The sequence below is a fragment of the Convolutriloba macropyga genome, chromosome 2 (assembly GCF_964194025.1).
Source record: "Convolutriloba macropyga chromosome 2, txConMacr16.3, whole genome shotgun sequence".
Lineage (NCBI taxonomy): Eukaryota > Metazoa > Xenacoelomorpha > Acoela > Convolutidae > Convolutriloba > Convolutriloba macropyga.
The window spans coordinates 49,795,538-49,815,469 of NC_134469.1; the positions used below are offsets into that span (position 1 = coordinate 49,795,538).

General features: G+C 33.9%; 2 protein-coding genes across 3 annotated transcripts in view; one reads left to right on the forward strand and one right to left on the reverse strand.

Moving 5' to 3' along the window:
- The window catches only part of LOC142358736 (fermitin family homolog 2-like), a 184,877-nt gene that overhangs the window by 66,193 nt on the left and 98,752 nt on the right, over positions 1 to 19,932 (forward strand). The window lies entirely within an intron of this gene.
- LOC142358732 (actin, cytoskeletal) lies at positions 8,212 to 10,530 on the reverse strand. The gene is made up of 3 exons (XM_075410275.1): positions 10,288 to 10,530; positions 9,500 to 9,935; positions 8,212 to 9,118 (listed from the first exon to the last, which is right to left on the reverse strand). The coding sequence occupies exons 1-3, from the start codon at positions 10,414 to 10,416 to the stop codon at positions 8,550 to 8,552; spliced, it is 1,134 nt and encodes a 377-aa protein (XP_075266390.1). The 5' UTR covers positions 10,417 to 10,530; the 3' UTR covers positions 8,212 to 8,549.

The following is a 19,932-nucleotide window of genomic DNA, read 5'->3' on the forward strand; positions in this document are numbered from 1 at the left end:
CCTCAGTTACTTCTACTGTGTTACATTTGAGTCTGTGTCTATGTCGTCATTTGTGACAATTTTTACCTAGGAGTTCGTCGACACGGAACTCTCATATTTTATTTTTTTGTAGCCGCAAAGCGATAGCTGGGGCAATTCTTGTCCTTCTCTTGGTTTTTACGAAGAGGAGTATTGGTTTTCTTAAGGTTTTTTAAACGGGAACAACTATTTGCCGATGCCGCATGAATATGCAACTATCTCAAATTGATACCACAATGTTTTTTGCGAGCCTAATAATGCGTTTAAAGCGTAAAATTGGCACAGATTTATCATTTTTTGTCAATTTTTGGACTTTTTTTCAATTGCTCTCGAAGTCTTGTTGGTCTTTTTTATGCGATTTTTCGCCTGACCCGTTTGACTTTTCGTCCTCAAAACGGGATAACAAGTCGGCAGTCAGTGGGCATTAGGTTCTCTTAGAGCCTACTTGTCGGTCGTTTGAGCTCAATCATCTCCAACGTTAGTCAGTTTTGTTAATGTTAAATTTCTCCGTTTTTAGATCTTTCAGTGGACATTTTTTTTACCACATTAGTAAATATGGCAACGTCTTTTTGAAAATTCATGAATAGGATGTCTCTTTTTGTTTCATTACCATAAAAAGTCTTTTGGTGCACCTTCGGTGTTTCCGGTTTCGTTTTGTTGCTAATTGAGTTGTTTTGGTGATAACTCTTTGAAATTCAATGAAAATTTTTTACCATATTTTAAACATTTTTTTTCAAACAGTTTGACTGTTTCGCAATTGGGCGGTTTTCTTTTCTTACTGAGAAGGAAGAGGGATATGAATTTTGTTAAAACTTCAGTTGCTTAATAAGAAAAATCATGTTTTTTGTTTCAATTTCTGATTTTGATTTTTAATTAGAGTTACCAATTTAGTTTTTAATTTGATATTTCTGGTAATTTTTTAGTTCTAATGCGTTCATTGTGATTTAAAGGGACAATTATTGTGCTCTTTAGTTTATTTTTTTTACCAATTGGTTATGTTTCATTGTAAAATAGTGTTTCGATTGAGAACTTACGGAAATTGATATTTTTGTAACATTTTTTGGCCATATCTTACAGTAATCTTTTTTTTCAAAAATAAAGATTTTGGAGCCTTGGCTTGACTTTTGCTGTTCGCGCCGTTGTTTGAAATTTAAGTCTGTGTCAATGACGTCGTATTTGACCTTGTATATCAATTTTGAGATAATAATGACTCTTTAAATTAATGACTACTGCCTTCAAATAATGAAGTTTAGTTTTTTAATAAATTGGTAGCCGAAGATTAAAAGAGCATCTAAACGGCGTCACAATCTTACCTTCTCCTAATTATTAAGAGAAATCTGCCAGATATTTGTGCTGTTGGTTTCAGTTTTGACCGAAATTTATTCTCGGTTAAGTGCTGTTTTAAAACAATGTCAAATCGAAAAACGCAATTTTGGTAAGCTGAGTTTTTCGTGCAAGATTGATTTTTTTGGTAAAGTCTGTGATAGATAATTATTAGCGAAAAAATTCGAGTATTTTTTAAGCCAATGTATTTCTTTCACAGTGAATGTCCAAAGCAACCTTCATTACGCAATCAGTGCGGTTTGTTGTGGACAACAGATGGTTTCTGAAATTTTTGCACAAAAATATTTCATCTTGAACTTTTTAGTTTTCGTATGTTTGAGGAAATTGGCAGTTCGTGACATTTTTTACCCAGGCGTTCGTCGACAGCGAACTGTCATATTTTTTTCTAGCGAAAGCGATAGCTGAGTCTGTTTTTGTCCTTCTCTTGGTTTTTTACGACTCGAAGAGGAGTATTGGTTTTCTTAAGGTTTTTTAAACCGGAACTACAATTTGCCGATGCCGCATGAATATTCAACCCTCTAAATTTGATACCACAATGTTTTTGAGAGCCAAATAATGCGTTCCAAATGTAAAATTAGCACAGATTTCTATTTTTCTGTCAATTTTTGACATTTTTCTTTAATTGCTCTGAAACGAAGTCATGTTGATCTTTTTTATGCAATTTTTTGCCCACCCGTTTGACTTTTCGTCCTCAAAAACGGGATAACAGGTAGCGGTCAGTGGGTGTTGAGTTCTCTTAGAGCCTACTCGTTGGTCGTTTGAGAGCAATCCACTCCGACGTTAGTCGGTTATGTTAATGTTTGATATCTCCATTATAAATCTTTCAGTGGACTTTTTTTTACCAAATTAGTAAATATGGCAACGTCTGTTGGATAATTCCTGAATTGGATGCGTCTTTTTTTTATATACCATGGAGTTTTTTGGTGCACCGTCGGTGTTTCTGGTTTCGTTTTGTTGCTAATTGATTTGTTTTGGTGATAACTTTTGAAATTCAGTGCAAATTTTTAACATAATTTTTCAAACTTTTTTTACAAAAGTTTTACTGTAATTTAACATTTTTTCAAACTGGTTACTGTATCGCAATTAGGCTCTTTTCACTTCTTACTGAGCAGGAAGATGGCTATGATTTTTTTTTCAAAACCTCAATTGCTTAATAAGAAGAAACCATGTTTTTATTTCAGTTTCGATTTTGATTTTAATTTCGAGTTCCCAATTTAATTTTTAATTTAATTTCTCTGTCAATTTTTTAGTTTTAATGCGTTGGTTGTGATTTGAAGCGACATTTAATGGTCTACTTATTTTATTTAATTACCAATTGATTACGTTTCTTTGTGAAATAGTGTTTCGATTGAGAGAAGTTTCGGAAATTTTGCAACAAATTTTTGTCATGTCTTATTCATTTTTTTTCAAAAACAAAGTTTTAGGAGCCGAACTTGGCTTGACTTTTGCTCTTGGTGCAGTTTTGCTTTTCAGTTGCGTACAAAATTATGATCTGGGTCTTTTATTCCTGAGAAATTTTTTGAAGAATTTTCAAAATGGGCTGTTTTCACTTCTTACTGAGAAGAAAGATGGCTATGAATTTTGTTAAAACTTCAATTGCTTAATAAGAAAAATCATGTTCTTTGTTTCCATTTCTGATTTTGATTTTTAATTGGAATTACCAATTTAGTTTTTAATTTGATTTCTGTCAACCTTTTTAGTTTTATTGCGTTCATTGTGATTTAAAGCAACAAAAAATAATTTTTGCACAAAAAGCGACATAATTTTTGCACAAAAAGTTTCATCTTGAACTTTTTAGTTTTCGTGTTTGCAGAAATTGGCAGTTCGTGACAATTTTTACCCTAGCGTTCGTCGACAGCGAACTGTCATATTTTTTTCTAGCGAAAGCGATAGCTGAGTCTGTTTTTGTCCTTCTCTTGGTTTTTTACGACTCGAAGAGGAGTATTGGTTTTCTTAAGGTTTTTTAAACCGGAACTACAATTTGCCGATGCCGCATGAATATTCAACCCTCTAAATTTGATACCACAATGTTTTTGAGAGCCAAATAATGCGTTCCAAATGTAAAATTAGCACAGATTTCTATTTTTCTGTCAATTTTTTACTTTTTTCTTTAATTGCTCTCAAACGAAGTCGTGTTGGTCTTTTTTATGCGATTTTTTGCGCACCCGTTTGACTTTTCGTCCTCAAAAACGGGATAACAGGTAGCGGTCAGTGGGCGTTGAGTTCTCTTAGAGCCTACTCGTTGGTCGTTTGAGAGCAATCCGCTCCGACGTTAGTCTGTTATGTTAATGTTTAATATCTCCATTTATAAATCTTTCAGTGGACTTTTTTTACCAAATTAGTGAATATGGCAACGTTTGTTGGATAATTCCTGAATTGGATGCGTCTTTTTGTTTAATTACCATGGAAAGTTTTTTGGTGCACTGTCGGTGTTTCTGGTCTCCTTTTGTTGCTAAGTGAAATAATTTGGTGATAACTCTTGAAATTCAGTGAAAATTGTAAACATATTTTTCAAAGTTTTTTTACCAAATTTTTACTTTATTTTAACATTTTTTCAAACTGTTTTACTGTATTGCAGTTGGACTGTTTTCACTTCCTACTGAGCAGGAAGATGGCTATAATTTTTTCAAAACCTCAATTGCTTAATAGGAAAAAACCATGTTTTTTTATTTCAATTTCTCATTTTGATTTTTAGAGTTCCCAATTTAGTTTTTAATATAATTTCTCTAGCATTTTTTTTGTTTTATTGCATTCGTTGTGATTTGAAGCAACAGTTAATGAGCTACTTAGTTTTTTATTTACCAATTGATTAAGTTTTATTGTGAAATATTGTTTCGATTGAGAGAACTTTCGGAAATTGAGAAATTTTGCAACAAGTTTTAGTCATCTTATTCATTTTTTTTTTCAAAAATAAAGTTTTGGGAGCCGAACTTGGCTTGACTTACTTTTGCTGTTGGCGCAGTTTTGTTTTTCAATTGTGTACAAAATTATGATCTTTCTTCTATTCCTGAGAAATTTCCTGAATATCATTCAATAATATCCAATATTTATTATTGTGATAATTATTTTGAAACTGTTCGATTTTAATAATTTTATCTTTTTATAACTAATGTTGAGTCGGATTTGCACCTTACTAGTCGTCTAATTGATTTTTTTGTTTTTACCCGGATAAAATTTTCTGTTAATTTTCAATATCTGATTTTTGTTTTGCGACTCATTTCGTCAAATAACGACTCTGATCATTATTTTTTGGAGTAGTCTTTGAACTCCGTTGTCTAACAATTGTCAAATTTGTGTCTGCAAACAGTTTTGGAGCGCAGTTTGCAATAAAATTATACCAAGCAGTTCATATAGAATCGTTTTGAGGAACCATAAATTAAGTTCAAACATCATGACAATAATCGTTATTATTTGAAATTGGGTCTGAAAATATGCATTGATTTAGAGTCGACTTTTAGTATATGACTGCTTTTAACTTGTAAGAAAATGGTGCAATTTTGTAACTTCTCATTTTCTTAGATATTGGTGTAGATAGTGGCTCGCTGAGGAAAAATGCTGATTATATGGCAAATATGAGTTTCATTTTGAAATTACATTTTAATTTTAATTAGTTTTCAAATAGGATTTGATGGAACTTTTTTGTCAGTTTGGATTTCAGTCATTGTATCAATAAATAACATTTTTTCACAATAATCTTTGCAGTTTTAGAGTAGATACTGGAACGAAAAGTTCTAAATAAAATTGGTGGATATCAATTTTTTTTCGTATATTTGTTGCGGTTTTAATAATTTTTCCCCAGTTAAACGTTCTGGTGGAATTTCTGTATTTTATTTGGTAAAACTGCAATTTATAAAATCTTGTTGCATTTTTTGATACTGAGAGAACGGGTCTTCATTTTAGGCTCCATAATTTTTAGGTGTCAGCAGTTAGACCACAAATGTAAAACAATTATTGCAAATTTCTCGAAAATACAATTGATATTTTATAACTAGTTTTTGTTCAGATAATTTTTTTGTGAAATTTTTCTGTTTTAGATTAAATTCAACAATACAAAAAAGCAAGAAGGAGAGCAGAGCAAAGAATTTGATGAGAAGTGCGATGAAAAAATGTTCATTTCAAAAAAGTTTTGGATGCGCGTTTCGATCTTTTTTACATTTTGAGTTTTGTTAAATAGAAATTAATGCAGCTGAAATATTTTGATGTTTCTTATTCCCTCCTTCTTATTCCCTCAAAAAATATTAATATGATAATGATTGGCCTTTTTTAAAGTTTTATACTCTTATAAATTTTTTAAAAAGATTGAGAAATGAATTAAAGCTTTCGAAGAAGACAATTTTTTTTAGCTCATTTGCAAATTTTTCTTTTAATTTTGAAGTTTCGGATACCAGTTATCTGCACTCCTGATGGAAAGCTTTGTACTTGAAATTTTGGCAATTTTAATATGTTATGATATTTTCTGTTTGCTCTCTTTCTAAAGAATTTGTTAAAAGCTACAGCTTTTATTAGACTTCCCCTGGTTTTTTACAATTCAAAAGATTTAAAGTGCTTTGGGTTGGTGTCTTTTTAACATAGATGTTGCACATATTGACGGCCTTTTAGGGCAAATTTCAGTAGTGATTTTTGTCAGGCTAAAACAGGATTTGAAGTTAAAAAACAATTAGTTATGCGGTGTAAAATTTTTTCACTTTTCCTCATTAATTCGTTTTGTTGATAGTGATTTTTGTTCAATTTCTGTAATTCAACTTTGGATTTTTACAGTTTTCTTAGTTCTTCGATCGTGTTTTTTTCTAAGTGGTTTTCCGACTCCATTATTAGCCATTTCTAGGTTTAGTTTTTGTTTGATGAATTTCTTCAAATTCGAGACTTGTTCTAATAAGTTTTACAATTCAAAGTATCTGAAATGTACTGGGTATCGATCTTTTTTTAAGATCTGAGCACACATTTTCGTTAGCAAATTTGATTTTTGTTTTGTTCACTTACGTCATTGTTTGACCGGTGTTCTTTACTGTTTTTGTTCAGACTTTCTTTAAATGGTTTTGTCAATTTATTAGAAGTAGTTTCTAAGTTTAGATTTTTTTGTTTTGTCAGTGAAATTGAACATTTTTGAATTGTAGTTCAGGATATGTATTGCTATGGTTTTTTTCAAGATCTGTTGACACATTTTCGTGATGTTTGAAGTCAAATTGAGTAATGATTTTGGTCACACCGAAAAAGACAATAGGTCAAACAAGTGAGTTATGTTTTGGCGTGAATATTGTTATTCCTATTTTAAAGTTATGGAGTGCGAAAACATTGTTGGGGTTTTTGATCAGATTTTTATTCTAAATGGTTTTCCCAATCGCTCCATATTACATTCTTGGTCTAGTCTACTTTTTTGTTTGATCAGTAAAAATTCCTTAAATTTTAGGTCAGGACTTCTACGTTTCTTATTTCGTCAAGATTTTCGTAACGACCATATGAGGTTACGCTCACTTCAAATCAGCTTTTGCGTATTCATTCATGCAACCTTTTGGATGAATTGCGTGTGTAAATTCATTTTACACACTTAAGGGAGCGAGTTTTTTATTCATTTTGGGGAATAGTTTTGGTCACATTTTACATTCCTCAATCACAAGAGTTTGACCTTGATATCAATTTTACTCTGGTGTTAATTTCAAGGTTGTGGATGCAAAATCTGTCGAACGTAAGGAAAATACTCATTATCTACGCTTGGACGATTCGTAGCGTTATGTTGAGAAAATTTATTGAATTTTTAATAAATTTTTTAAAAAAATTTTGTGAAGTGATGAGTTCAAATGTTTGCGTAAAAAAAATTCGGAAATATTTTTTGCTTTGATTAATTTTTGAAATTTCAGATCTAAACTGTTAGTGGCTGACAGCCGATTGTTTCATATCACTGATTGTTTTGAGCTTGAAATCTGTAAACCTAAATTGCTTGCAAAACAGTGTAGCGAAGAGAACATCTTTTGTTACTTCCTTAATTGAACTTAATGCTTGATAGTCGTTTTAATAGTCGTTACTCCCGTTGAGTGAGGTGCTAAGAAGCTAGCAACTTTTTAATTGAGAAATGATACTTATTTGCACAAAAATGTCACAAAAATTAGGTCTCAAATCTCAAAAGTTAATCAAAACTAAAGTACTTTTTCAATCACATGTTAAAAACAGATGCACATAAAAAACTAAAAGTTTTAATTTCATATACATCTTGGTTCTTCTGTAATCTAATAACGCTTTGCAAGTTTACCGTACATTTAGACAATTAGAATGGAAGGGCTTTCGGATGCCCAATCTGGGAAGAAAGTTTTCTGATTGCTGCGTTCCAGATAAATCCTGTGCGCAAAATCGTTATTCTTTCTTTTGATTTCTTTTTTCTCTAGTTTTGGACAAGAAAGCTGACAGAACTTCTTGCTGCGATTGAATTTTTCATAATTGACATAGTTTACAGCTTTAATTAAAATTTGGCGACGGGTAATGGTCTGTATCAAGATTTCACAATTTTACTATATCTGCTGATCATTTTTTTTGCAAAAATTTTTTCGTGGTAAGCTAGTTGCTGATTAGCACGTTATCGGGACTTCCTATGTCTGCCTGTTTTTTCTTGGTTGGTTATTCGCGTGCCTAGTACTGTTATCGAAATAATGTCCCAATTTGTATACCCAAATTTTTGGGGCTATAGTTAAGAGAGGTTCCTGTGCGAGGATGTCAAAAAAGTAAAATGTCTGGAAACAAAAAAGTAAAATGTCTGGAAGGTGTTTCTGGAAGCACGTTTTTATACAGCTATTAATGTTTGAGATGTTCGATGTCGTCGATAAACTTAAACCTAATTGGAACTTAGTTAGTTAAAAAGAATGCAGTTGCGTATTTTTGTTATATTTGTTAAATACATATACGGTATCCAACCTCAACACACCATATTTCAGTAATGTTGACATTGATACCACCAGTAGCCATGCTAAGTAGTAGTTTCTGTAGAAGCATATGTATAGTATTAACAATAGTATGCAGTAGTGTCTCTTCCCATCTGATAAATTTAGTAGCAGTTTTCATTCAAGTCTATTGCACAATTCTGCCGCATCTGCTCAAGTTGTTCACAATACACACCACGCCCAACGCTGCATAAGAGAAAGGAAGTGATGGATAAAGCAATAACAGGAGCAGTAATAGCGACAGGGAGGGCAGCACAGGGCTTAGAAGCACTTCCTGTGGACGATGGCGGGTCCAGACTCGTCGTACTCTTGCTTCGAGATCCACATCTGTTGGAAGGTGGAGAGGGAAGCGAGGATGGAGCCACCGATCCAGACGGAGTACTTCCTCTCGGGGGGAGCAATGATCTTGATCTTCATGGAGCTGGGGGCCAGGGCGGTGATCTCCTTCTGCATTCTGTCGGCGATACCGGGGTACATGGTGGTACCACCAGAGAGCACGGTGTTGGCGTACAGGTCCTTTCGGATATCGACGTCGCACTTCATGATTGTGTTGTATGTGGTCTCGTGGATTCCATTAGCTTCCATTCCGATGAAGGCAGGCTGGAACATGGTCTCTGGGCATCGGAATCGCTCGTTGCCGATGGTGATGACCTGTCCGTCGGGAAGTTCGTAGGACTTCTCCAGGGAGGAGGAGGCAGCAGCGGTGGCCATCTCCTGTTCGAAGTCGAGAGCAACATAGCACAGCTTCTCCTTCACGTCTCGCACGATTTCCCTCTCAGCAGTGGTGACGAAAGAGTAGCCCCTCTCGGTCAAGATCTTCATCAAGTAGTCTAAATACACAACTCATTTATTCGCATGAACAACATATACACGTTTATCAGTCCAACATGATGAATTTTTGGTTCGCATGATTGATTGCTGCTCCATGTTATTGAGTATTTCATTATTTAATTCTCGTAAGTTATCATTAGTTAGAACTAAGGAAATCGATCGTGATGATTCTTGGTAGTTTTTACATTTAATGATCTGTCAAAGTTTATGGCATAGCTTTCAAGTGTTTTTATAATCAGTAAAGGCTTAGTCGTCGCTAAATATTTAATTAAAATGACCATGCAAATGTTGAATGTTCGCAGATAGAAGAGTGTAAGTATTTCGTGTTTATGAATTTTGTCTTAAATGAAGTGTGTTCTGTTTGTTTTGCTGTATCTTACCGGTGAGATCTCGGCCAGCCAAGTCCAATCGGATGATGGCATGAGGGAGGGCGTATCCCTCGTAGATGGGCACGGTGTGGGTGACACCATCTCCAGAGTCAAGCACACAGCCGGTGGTCCTACCGGAGGCGTACAGGGACAGGACGGCCTGGATGGCGACGTACATGGCGGGACAGTTGAATGTCTCAAACATGATCTGTGTCATCTTTTCTCGGTTGGCCTTGGGGTTCAGGGGAGCCTCTGTCAGCAGCACAGGGTGTTCCTCAGGAGCCACTCGCAACTCATTGTAGAAGGTATGGTGCCAGATCTTCTCCATGTCGTCCCAGTTGGTGACGATTCCGTGTTCGATGGGGTATTTCAGAGAGAGGATACCTCGCTTGCTCTGGGCCTCATCACCCACGTACGAGTCCTTCTGTCCCATGCCCACCATCACACCCTAACAACACCCAATCTTTCAACCCAATCATATCAACATTGCATAGCACGGCCGCATTTCTTAGTTTCTTTGCAAACAACAGCCCATTGTTTAAAATCCAATTTTTCCTCTAAATTTATTTCTATTCCATGTTATATGCAAGGTAGTACAGTTATTTGTTCACTGTTTAAATTTTTAGAGTTATAGCTTCATAAATTCGAACACTTTTAAGCACAATATTATAGAATTGTTTAAATTTTCTTCTATTTGCTTTTTATATTCGGTTCTCTCAAGAAAACTTGAAACTTTTGTTAAAAATTGGATGAAGTAAAAATTGGATGAAGTAGAAATTTTCTAAGTGGTTTTTAAGTACCTGGTGCCTGGGTCGTCCAACAATGGATGGGAAGACAGCTCGGGGAGCATCGTCTCCAGCGAATCCAGCCTTGCACATTCCGGATCCATTGTCCACAACGAGGGCAGCTACTTCGTCGTCTTCACACATTTTGCTGTTGTTTCTGATTTACAAGTTAACACACAAAGTTAAAACTAAGGAGAGAGCGAGAGAGAAATCACCAAGTGTTGCTGAGCTGGTCTGAGGCAATAATGAATGGAAGTTAGAGCGTCTATTTTGCCCAAACTTCAAATCTTAACACTTTAGCCCAATTTACGCCTGTTCCGGCGCATTTCCAAAACTTTCCTCTCTTATCAGTCCCCTTTCCCAGAATTTAGCCCAATGAGTCACGCGTATGCACCCAATGATTTGTAGAATATCAGAACCAAAGCCATTTTTACCTGTCAAATTGATGCCTAATTGAAATTATATTACTATTAGTCAAATTTGTTTGAAAAAATTGAGTTCTGTAAACTGTAGGCCGAAAAAATTGATGTGCTTTAAGTTTAGTTCCCAGAATTGTGGTCTATTTTTGGAAATTACTCTGGCGGACGCTCTATGATATAAATTGGGTAAGGAAATACAGGCCCTAACTGGAAACAGGTTCGAAGAAACACGTAATAGCCTCAAGGAAAGGAGTAACGCTTGACTTAAATGGAAATGCTACAGTTACTATAGAGTAACCAGGCCCAAGAGTTACAGCAAAGCTTCTAACTATTTGGCTTCAAATGCGTGGGTTTATGGCAACATAGCCTAAACGTCGCGTTTTCTAAGTCTCCATGGGTGGCAAAGGAACTATTGAGATTTAAAACTGGCTGTCATTTCTCCAAACTCGTAATTCAATTCACTAACTGGCTGAGCTGAAACCAATGTTAAGCAATTTCAACTGGGCAGAAAAACTGAGAAAAGTTCAAGGGTTATAGGAAGCGAACTGTAAAGGTGTTTCTCAAATCCATTTTTAAACGTTGAGATTAAGATTAAGAAAGTATCAGCTTTTTGCATGATTTTTTTTTCTTAATGCAGCATGTAACATAGAATGCGGCAACTTCCAATAAAATAAAAAATAATAAGAGCACGCCCACTAAATTAAGTGGGCGCATTTCTCAGCCGAGAACGTCATCGGCAATTGGTTTTGATGTACTTGTTGTTATTTCTCATGAAACATAGTTTTTAATTTCGGCTCAGAGGAAGCAGCCGTTTTAATTCAGAATGCCTTCAGAGAATCAGAGCTATCTATCTTCAAAAAAGAACTCAAAGCGAAGTCCAATTCTGCCAAAAAAAATAAATGAAAACGGTGGTGAAGTGCATGCGTTTGCACGTGAACTCAAAACCAGTTTAAAGTTGCAAGAGCACGTTTCTACTTGTGTATATGAGAATAAAAAAGCCGTTGCTTCTTCAAGCGTTTACCTAACCACTTTGTCTTTTCGTTAAAGATCAGAAAGGAGTGGTTAAAAGTTTGAATTTGTTAAGAAAAACACTAAAAATTAATAATTTTTAAAGATATTTTAAACTTAGCACTCAAATATATGTTTGAGTGCGATCCAACTCTGAACATGTTCTTATCAACCATGTTTTGTCTTATCAAAACATGTTCCTTATCAACTAAAAATTTTCTTATGTAAAAACATCAGAAAAATAGAATTTTTAAAATCAGATGCATTTTCGGGTGATGAAGAAACGTCACTTATGTTGGCGTTTACATCACGACATTGCTTTCTTGATGATCAAAAATGAGCGTTGAGAATTCTGAATTTGTTCTGTTATCAAAACATCAAATAGAATTAGTTTATAAACAATTTTTTAACTTTTTGAAATTCGCAAATGTGTGCTGTAAATGTATCATCCTCTTATAATCCAATAGCAGTAAAACCTTATGATTTCCACAAAACTTTTAATATCCATTGTCAGATGAACAAAATATCCATTAGTTCTTATTAATGTTTACGTAACCACATTGTTTTACCAGATGATCAAAAATTAGCGTTGAGTAATATGATTTTATTGTGCTAATAAAAATACCAATTTTTTGATGTTCTCAAATTCAGAAACTTGAGAAAGCAACAAAAAAACAGCAGTAAAAGGTTACATATAGAGCAAGTATTTGATCAACCTCTATCATTTCAGAATATATCGCAATTTTTTTTGCAAAATGTATTAATTCATTTGATATTTTGGTGAAGAAAATTAATAAACCAGCGTATTTTATCAAATCAGCGGTTTCCATTACTCGATTATCTAGTATAATACTTTTTTAAAACAATTGCTCAGGGGTATATGTGGAATAAGGTTTGAAAATCTGGAACACCATGGTAAAGATTCAGGGAGACATTCACAAGGAAGTCATGTCTCGAGAACTGCTATAAAAATTGTCTAATATTTGGGCGCTTTCTCACGACTGAAGGACTGAATTTCTCTCAAGAACTGTTGTTATTCAAGAACACAAATTATTCGTTATTTTGGGCTTTTTCATATTTTACCACAAGATACGATACAATCTAAAATTAAATTCAATCCGCAACTTCACGCTACTTACCTCTAAATGAAACATTTCCAGATGGCTCTGACTTCATTTCCTATTCTGTAAATTTTGGATATTTGCAATAATTTTGAAATCGATTTAATTTGAAATTTGTTATTACAGCTAATTGTAATTTTTTTTGAATCGAAAAAATGAAAGCTCTATTTGAGTAATTACTGTGAATCAGTTGCTTATATGAATCTACAACCAAAGATATCTATTTTTGTTCCGATCCCACTTGTGGGGGGAGGATCTATATACTCAAATGGGTTTTTTGTTCAGACAATTTTGGCCGATCGATGTATTCATCGTAGAGAAATGCCAGTGGTATCATTAAAAAGCTCATCCAGCGTAAAATTCGAAATTAAAGATTTTTTTGAATTTCGTATTTTTCGAGGATTTATCGAGGTTTAAAATTTTGTGTGAACACGTGATATTTGCATGATTTTGTTCTTTTAGAGTAATTTTTGTTCAAATTAAGACTTTTCTATGAAAAATATTGCAGAATTACATTTCATGCTTCAAAATGAAACAAGCTTGTGTTACTAATAGACCGATAAAAAGGCTAGTTATGGTCTCATGAAGAAGTTTTTAATCAATAAAAATCTCGAATTCAAATTGAGAGCTGTTTGTTTGGAAAATTTTTTTTATTAGTGATGATTTTTCAATCACTTAGAGACTGGTCGAGTTTCATATCGAGGTTCCGTTAATGACAAAGCTCACAGTCAAATGATACCCACTGAACAAAAATTCGTTTTCAAGGAATCGCTCATGTTTTTTTGTCTTTGACTCTGAGTTTTCGAAAATTTTAATGAAATTTTGACTTTCTTTTTGAGATTTTACTAAATTTTGGGAGTCCTATAGCATCGCCTCGCCAGCTAAAAGTGCAATCGCCTTCCTAATGTGCATTAGATTAACCTATATAGTGCTTTCAGGGGACAGCTAATGGCTGTTAAGACCTTAAAAATTGATTTTTCAAAATTATTTTTGAACATTAAACGACAGTAAACTTGTTTTCATGAACAGTAAGTCAGCCTCAATAAGGACCCCATCCTTTTTAATGCTAACAAAATTATTCTGGTAAGCCGTTTTATCTGCTAACTATTGGTTTTATGACTTCGAAGCCACGAGTTTTCATAATTTCAAATTTGAAATCTTTTGAAATCTTCTCTTTATCCTAATATTGATAGTTCCCACTGGCTTAGAAAAGACGTCCAATGGATCATACATAAAGTTTTCAGAGAAAAGATTTTGGTTTAAATGGCTTGGACACATCCTCGTATTTCTGCTGAATTTTTTTTTGGTTTTTGGCTTCATTTGTAGCTGTTTTCATAATCATAGGACTTATTGTGATGTCTCATTGCTAACATATTGATGAAAGCATCCTTGTCTTCCTATTAAGGCATAACGTAGTGTGTTTTCTGAATTCCGTTGAAAAATCTTGACTTTTTTTTAGAATGTGTTTGGACGTTAACCAATCTTAAACTTATTTTCGTGAGCTGTAGGTCAGTCCCAGTTAATGAACTTCTTTTTTCTACTGCAACTAAAATGAATCTGGTTAATGGTTTTATCTTCTAATAAAGGTTTGATGACTTCGATGACACGAGTTTTGCTACTTTTTTTAAATTTTGTTTATTTTTCTGTAATTTTGGTTCCCCTTGAAGTTCTATCACATTATCCTAATGTTGATCGTTCCCAGTGGCTTAGAGAAGACGTTCAGTGGCTCATTTTTAAACTTTGAAGAGAAAAGATTATGGTTTAAATGGCTTCGACACTTTCTTGCACTTTTCTACTGAATTTTCGATTTTTGCCTGCTATTGTTGTTTTTATGATCATAAGACTTCTTGTGATTTTTTTGATGATAAAGAAATGACAAACATCCTTATCTTCCTATCGAGATATAATTTTGCGTATTCCTTGACTTCCGTTAAGAGCTATTGAATTTAGTAGCTGTTAAGACTTTTAAAAAATTTTCGAAAAATTTTTTTGAACACTAAACAATGTTAAGCTTATTTCCATGAACTGTTATTGGTAAGTCAGTCTCAGTAATGACGACAGAACTCCCTTCCTTTTTACTTTAACCAAAAATAATCTGGTAAGCGGTTTTATCTGCTAACTATTGGTTTTGTGAAGTCGATGCTACAAGTTTTCATAATTTCGAAAAAAAAAGTCTGATTTTTTTTAAATAAATTTGGTTTATCACTCATTATCCCTTTTTGATAGTTCCCATTGGCTTAGAGAAGACGTTCAATTGCTCATAGATAAATTGTTCCGAGAACGATAATGGTTTAAATGGCTTCGACACTTTCTTCTTGCACTTTTCCACTGAATTTTTGGTTTTGCATGTATTTGTTGTTGTTTTCATAAGCAGTTGTTGTGATGTCTTTGTGCTGACATGATTGAGTTTTAATTTAGAGTAGTTTTTTTTTACTTCCGTTGAAAGCTATTGAATTTAATAGTGTTGATATAACGGGTTTTTCCCAAAATTCGCGGTTTTGTTTTTTCTCACTTGTTTTATTGAAGTCATATCGTTAAAAAAGAAGAGCCCAATTGTTGATCAAAAGCTATATTATATGAGATTAGAGAAATTTTTACCTAAAATTTATTTTATTGGCTTCGATACTTCACGTTCGCTTTTTTTGAAATTGCTGTTTTTGCATTTTTTAAATTCTTTAAATAGTCGTAAAATGCTGACTGGTCTCATAGGCTTCTAATTGATGATTGAATGATTGATGTTACTCAATGTAGTCAGTGTGTAGTGAATAGTTTTAAAATTTATGATTTTGTTCGTTTTTAAATCTTTTTTACCTTTTTTCGGTTTTTGAAGTCAACTGGTAGCTTATTCTCATCATTGAGAGGTTCCATCCAACTCCATGTAATTTAAAAATTATTTTTCCATTAATTTCTTGGCGTAACTGATGTTTTGTTTGTTGGAGAATATCGTTTTCATAAAAGTTTTGTGAGTTGTCAATATTTGTGTTCCTTTTTCTCTACTTCTATCACATTCACTAAAAAAATTTGTTTTTGCTTATTTTTATGCATGGTTTTATGCAATTCAATCTGTAGTTCGTTTGTGTAACAATTTTTTTAAACTCAAACATCTACTTTTAATTATCTCATCATTAGTGGGGCAATTAAGTCAAAAATTTAGATGAGCTTGGGTTGGAATATCATGTGTGAACGCACATTAACGAGCATCCTCGTCTAACTTTAATTTTCTACTCTTTCTAAGACATGATTCTTTCATGGTTCAATTTATGGTTTGCGGCTTGCACATCCCAACAAATTAGGCAATCGTTTTGTGTAATGTTAGCATTATTCTTAACTACAAAAGAAAAAATGGAATATAAATTTTCAGGTAGAAGAAAACTTCAAAATATGACGCAAAAATGTTAATGGAAAATTGGAACAAAATTTTGTTTCAGTAATTACAATTTGGAAAATGTCTTGCAAACTTATTACCGATTTTAACAAACATGTGGAAATATTTTGAACAGCAGAAAATAAAAAAAAATACTTGATGTATAAAAAAAGAGGAATTGAACAACTTTCTTTTAATAAACAAATTTAAAAATCTCCAATTTTTACAAAACCCAATGGGGCTAAAACTGAGCTACATAAAAAATCCTATTCTGTTGGAGCTCTATCTTGGCTATAGTTCAAAGCGCTCTTAAGAGAAAAAACCGCGAAAATCCTCAAAGTGCTAGTATTCTGCTGAATAATGAGATTTTTCATTACAAATCACTATTATTGATTAGCATGAATAGAGCAAACGAGAAAATCAAATCAGTGAATAGAATCTGTGCTCCTGTAAAAAAAACTAGAATTGATTTTTCACTGATTTGATTTTGTCATAGCTCACTGATGTTTTGCGGCTTTTCGCGGCTTTTTCTCTTGAGCGCTTCTACTTTGAACGCTTCGAGCAAGGAATTGTCCGTTTTTTGACATTCCAATTTTTCAGGAGAGTTATCAGGGTTTCAGACTTCATCGTTTCTTGAGGTTCAATTGGGCTAAATTTGGATGTTCTTAGTGATTTGTGAGGGTACGTCTGGAATAAGGAATAAAGAAGTCTTTATAGCTTCTCTAATATAGAACAGTAAATAACCGTTCTATGTCCATAATGTGCAATAGCTGGTCACTGACCCTCTATTTGAAGCAATTAAATATGCTGTTACTATTTAATATTTAAACTACACTATATGGATTTTTCCCGGTAGCGAAAATCATTTGTTCCAGTAGCAAAAAACTTTCTATTTTTTGTATATTTTTAGGATTGAAAATTGTAACCGAACAAAAAGATTTTCAGTTCTGCTTTGAAAGAAAAACCATTTTGTCAGAAAATTTTCATCGTTTTGTTTGCAATAAAATGATCGCAATCTTTTCAAATGTGCTCATTCGATTATTTCATATTATTTGATCGAAAATAATCAGCTGGCAACCGTTTTCATGTCCAATTTTGAGGGGATGACCGTTTCGAGCCCCGTTTTGAGGGGATGATGATAAGCAGAAAAAAATAAGGGGCTAACATGATTCAATTCTTGAAATTGTTATTAAGCAATAAGAACTTCACCATTCCATAGCTCTCACTAAAATACCAAGTTGTTAATAAATGTTTGGTCACCATTCCAATTTCTTTAAAATTTTTCTTAAAATTTTTGATGAATCAAATTTGTGACGAAATGAAGGATTACGAAAATTGAGTAAAATCGACAGGAATTTCATTTGAACTGCCATTATCTATCAAAGAAACTAATGGTTGTGTGTGTGTGAGTCCATGTGTGCGTGTGTGTCTGTGTGTGTATGTGTTTAATTGCTCTCAAAAGAAGTTTGCAGCAATTCTATTAGTCTTGTCGGTCTTGTGCTTTACTTGTGAATGAGTTTGTTTGTGAATCTGCCTGTACAAGAGCGTTTATGTATATGTATGTGTGTGTGTGTGTGTGTGTGTGTGCGTGTGTGTGTATGTGTGTGTCTAACTAAAGATAAATCTGAAATTGTGTGTCTTTGTGGGCTTTTGTGTGTGTGTGTGCAATTTTTTTTTGTTTTTGTTTTTTGTTCGTGTGTTTACGCGTCGTACGCAGCATGTCTGTGTGAGCATGTTTTTATGTATACACAAAGAAAGAGAGATAGAGAGATACAGGTAGATAGATAGAGAGAGGGAGAGCAAAAAAGAGACAAAGAGAGAGAGAGAGAGAGTGCGCCTTTTTTATCCAATTTTTTCAAGTTTGTTCACGGACTTAAAATTTTAAACTGTTTAATTGAGGTTGCACACTCTACATTTGAATTAAAAAAGAATTTTTTGTAATTTTGTATTCATGTCAAGAAATAATGCTGAGATTCCTCATCTACTAAGTCGGTTTGAATCCATTGTGGAGCTTCAATCTGTTCGTCTAGAGGTACCATCTGTTTTGGTTCCGGTTCCGGAAAGTTTAATCGTTCTGGATCGTCTTTCTGTTCAAGAGGCTCTACAAGTAATGCTGGTACCGCAGCTTCTACTGCTGGATGTACGTGAGCACCATGCACATAAAGAACAGGCGCAACCGAATTGTCAGACAACGTCCAGGTTACTTCTGTTTCGGGTGCTGTCGCTTCTTCGTCAGTATTTGTGTTTGGTACCAGTGTTTCTTGTAAGTCGTTTACATAATGTAGCTGTGAGTTGAACAATTCTGTCTCACCTCTGTGCTTTCCCAACGACGGATCAGTAATGCATTGCTTTTCGTCTATTGGTGAGAAATCCTCAACGATTTCTTGTGGCTCGTTAGGTCTCAACCTCATTCTATGAACTACTTGTGTATAATTGGTACCTGTTTTACGAATCAAACAATTTAACTTTGTGTAGACTTTCTTAACTCTATACAACGGGAGCCAAATTTGCAAAAGAATAATAGTGAGATTCGTGATTTTCCAAAACACTTTCTGTTTAAGTTCAATTCCCACGGTTATTTCACTTATCTTATTCGAAAATTTTGTTCACTCATTTTGAAATGATATGCATTTTCGCATAATAATCCGAATTTGTTTCACTGAAAAGATGAACATTTTATTGATAAAACTCAATGTAGAAATGAACTTTTGTGGATATTCAGTAAGAAATCCCATTATTTCCACGGTAGAACAAAAATATAAAGTACTCTTCAAATAACTTCAAGTAAACAAAGTGCCACAATCGATTTAAGAGTGAAATTGACGGCGAAAGACGTGTAAGGTAGAAAAAAATCATTTTGCGTATTATCAGGAAAACTTTGAATTTGAGTGCGTAAACACATATGACAATGTCACAAGCTTTTCTCAGTGCATCAAATACAATTTCCAAATATTCGAAAGTCTGCCACAGATTGGAAAAAAAATGTCTGCTTCAGAGTTCTCGCGTGACAAGGCTTTGCAGCCTTGTGCGCTACCCGGTCGATGTTTTTGCCGCAAATTATACAAGGAATCCACTGACAGCCGCTGGGGAAATCTGTGTAGAAAAGGCTGTAATTTGGTAATTATGCTGAAATGATGCGGGGAATGGGCGTGTTGAAAGCGTTGAAACTTTTTTTCTGAAGTTCTAACACTTTTTATGAAGTGTGATGACATTTTGTAATGTTGAATTTGCGTATGGAATATCTTGAAAAAATTTGGTGCATTTTTTTGTAACTAATGTGCATAAATTATCCAAGGAATGGGGTGAAAGCGTTGAGTTTGGGAATATTTGTAGCGCTGAATTTATTTAAGAGATGTGACGAAGCCATGTAAGCCATAAGTTTTTCGAAGAAACGTGGCATATTTTTACATAAGTTTGACACACTCAGTGCATTTCTCACAAAGTTTTCCGCTTACACCCGCTCACATCGCGACCCGGCATCTAAAAACGTAGCTGTTTCTCAAATAGACCAAAATGACAGACACAGCTCACCATGAACTTCACTAGTCCGGTCGACTGGCATCCTATCAAGTGCTGCGGAGTCACTTGACTGAAAGACTAAATTCCATGGAAACCACAGGGCTTTGAAATGGTAAAACTGAACAGTCAATGAACGCGTGTTTCGAATAAATGATATTTTTGATAACACTATAATGCCACTTTTTATTCCAACTCAAACTTTTGAATTAAAATATTATTGTTCTAATGA

What these genes read in the sequence shown, in the direction of transcription:
- LOC142358732 (XM_075410275.1), bottom strand. Translation starts at nt 10,416, where the DNA reads ATGTGTGAAGACGACGAAGTAGCTGCCCTCGTTGTGGACAATGGATCC. An exon ending in TTGGACGACCCAGGCACCAG is followed by an intron (nt 9,936 to 10,287) that starts GTACTTAAAAAC and finishes GGGTGTTGTTAG; the next exon opens with GGTGTGATGGTGGGCATGGG. An exon ending in GGCTGGCCGAGATCTCACCG is followed by an intron (nt 9,119 to 9,499) that starts GTAAGATACAGC and finishes TTGTGTATTTAG; the next exon opens with ACTACTTGATGAAGATCTTG.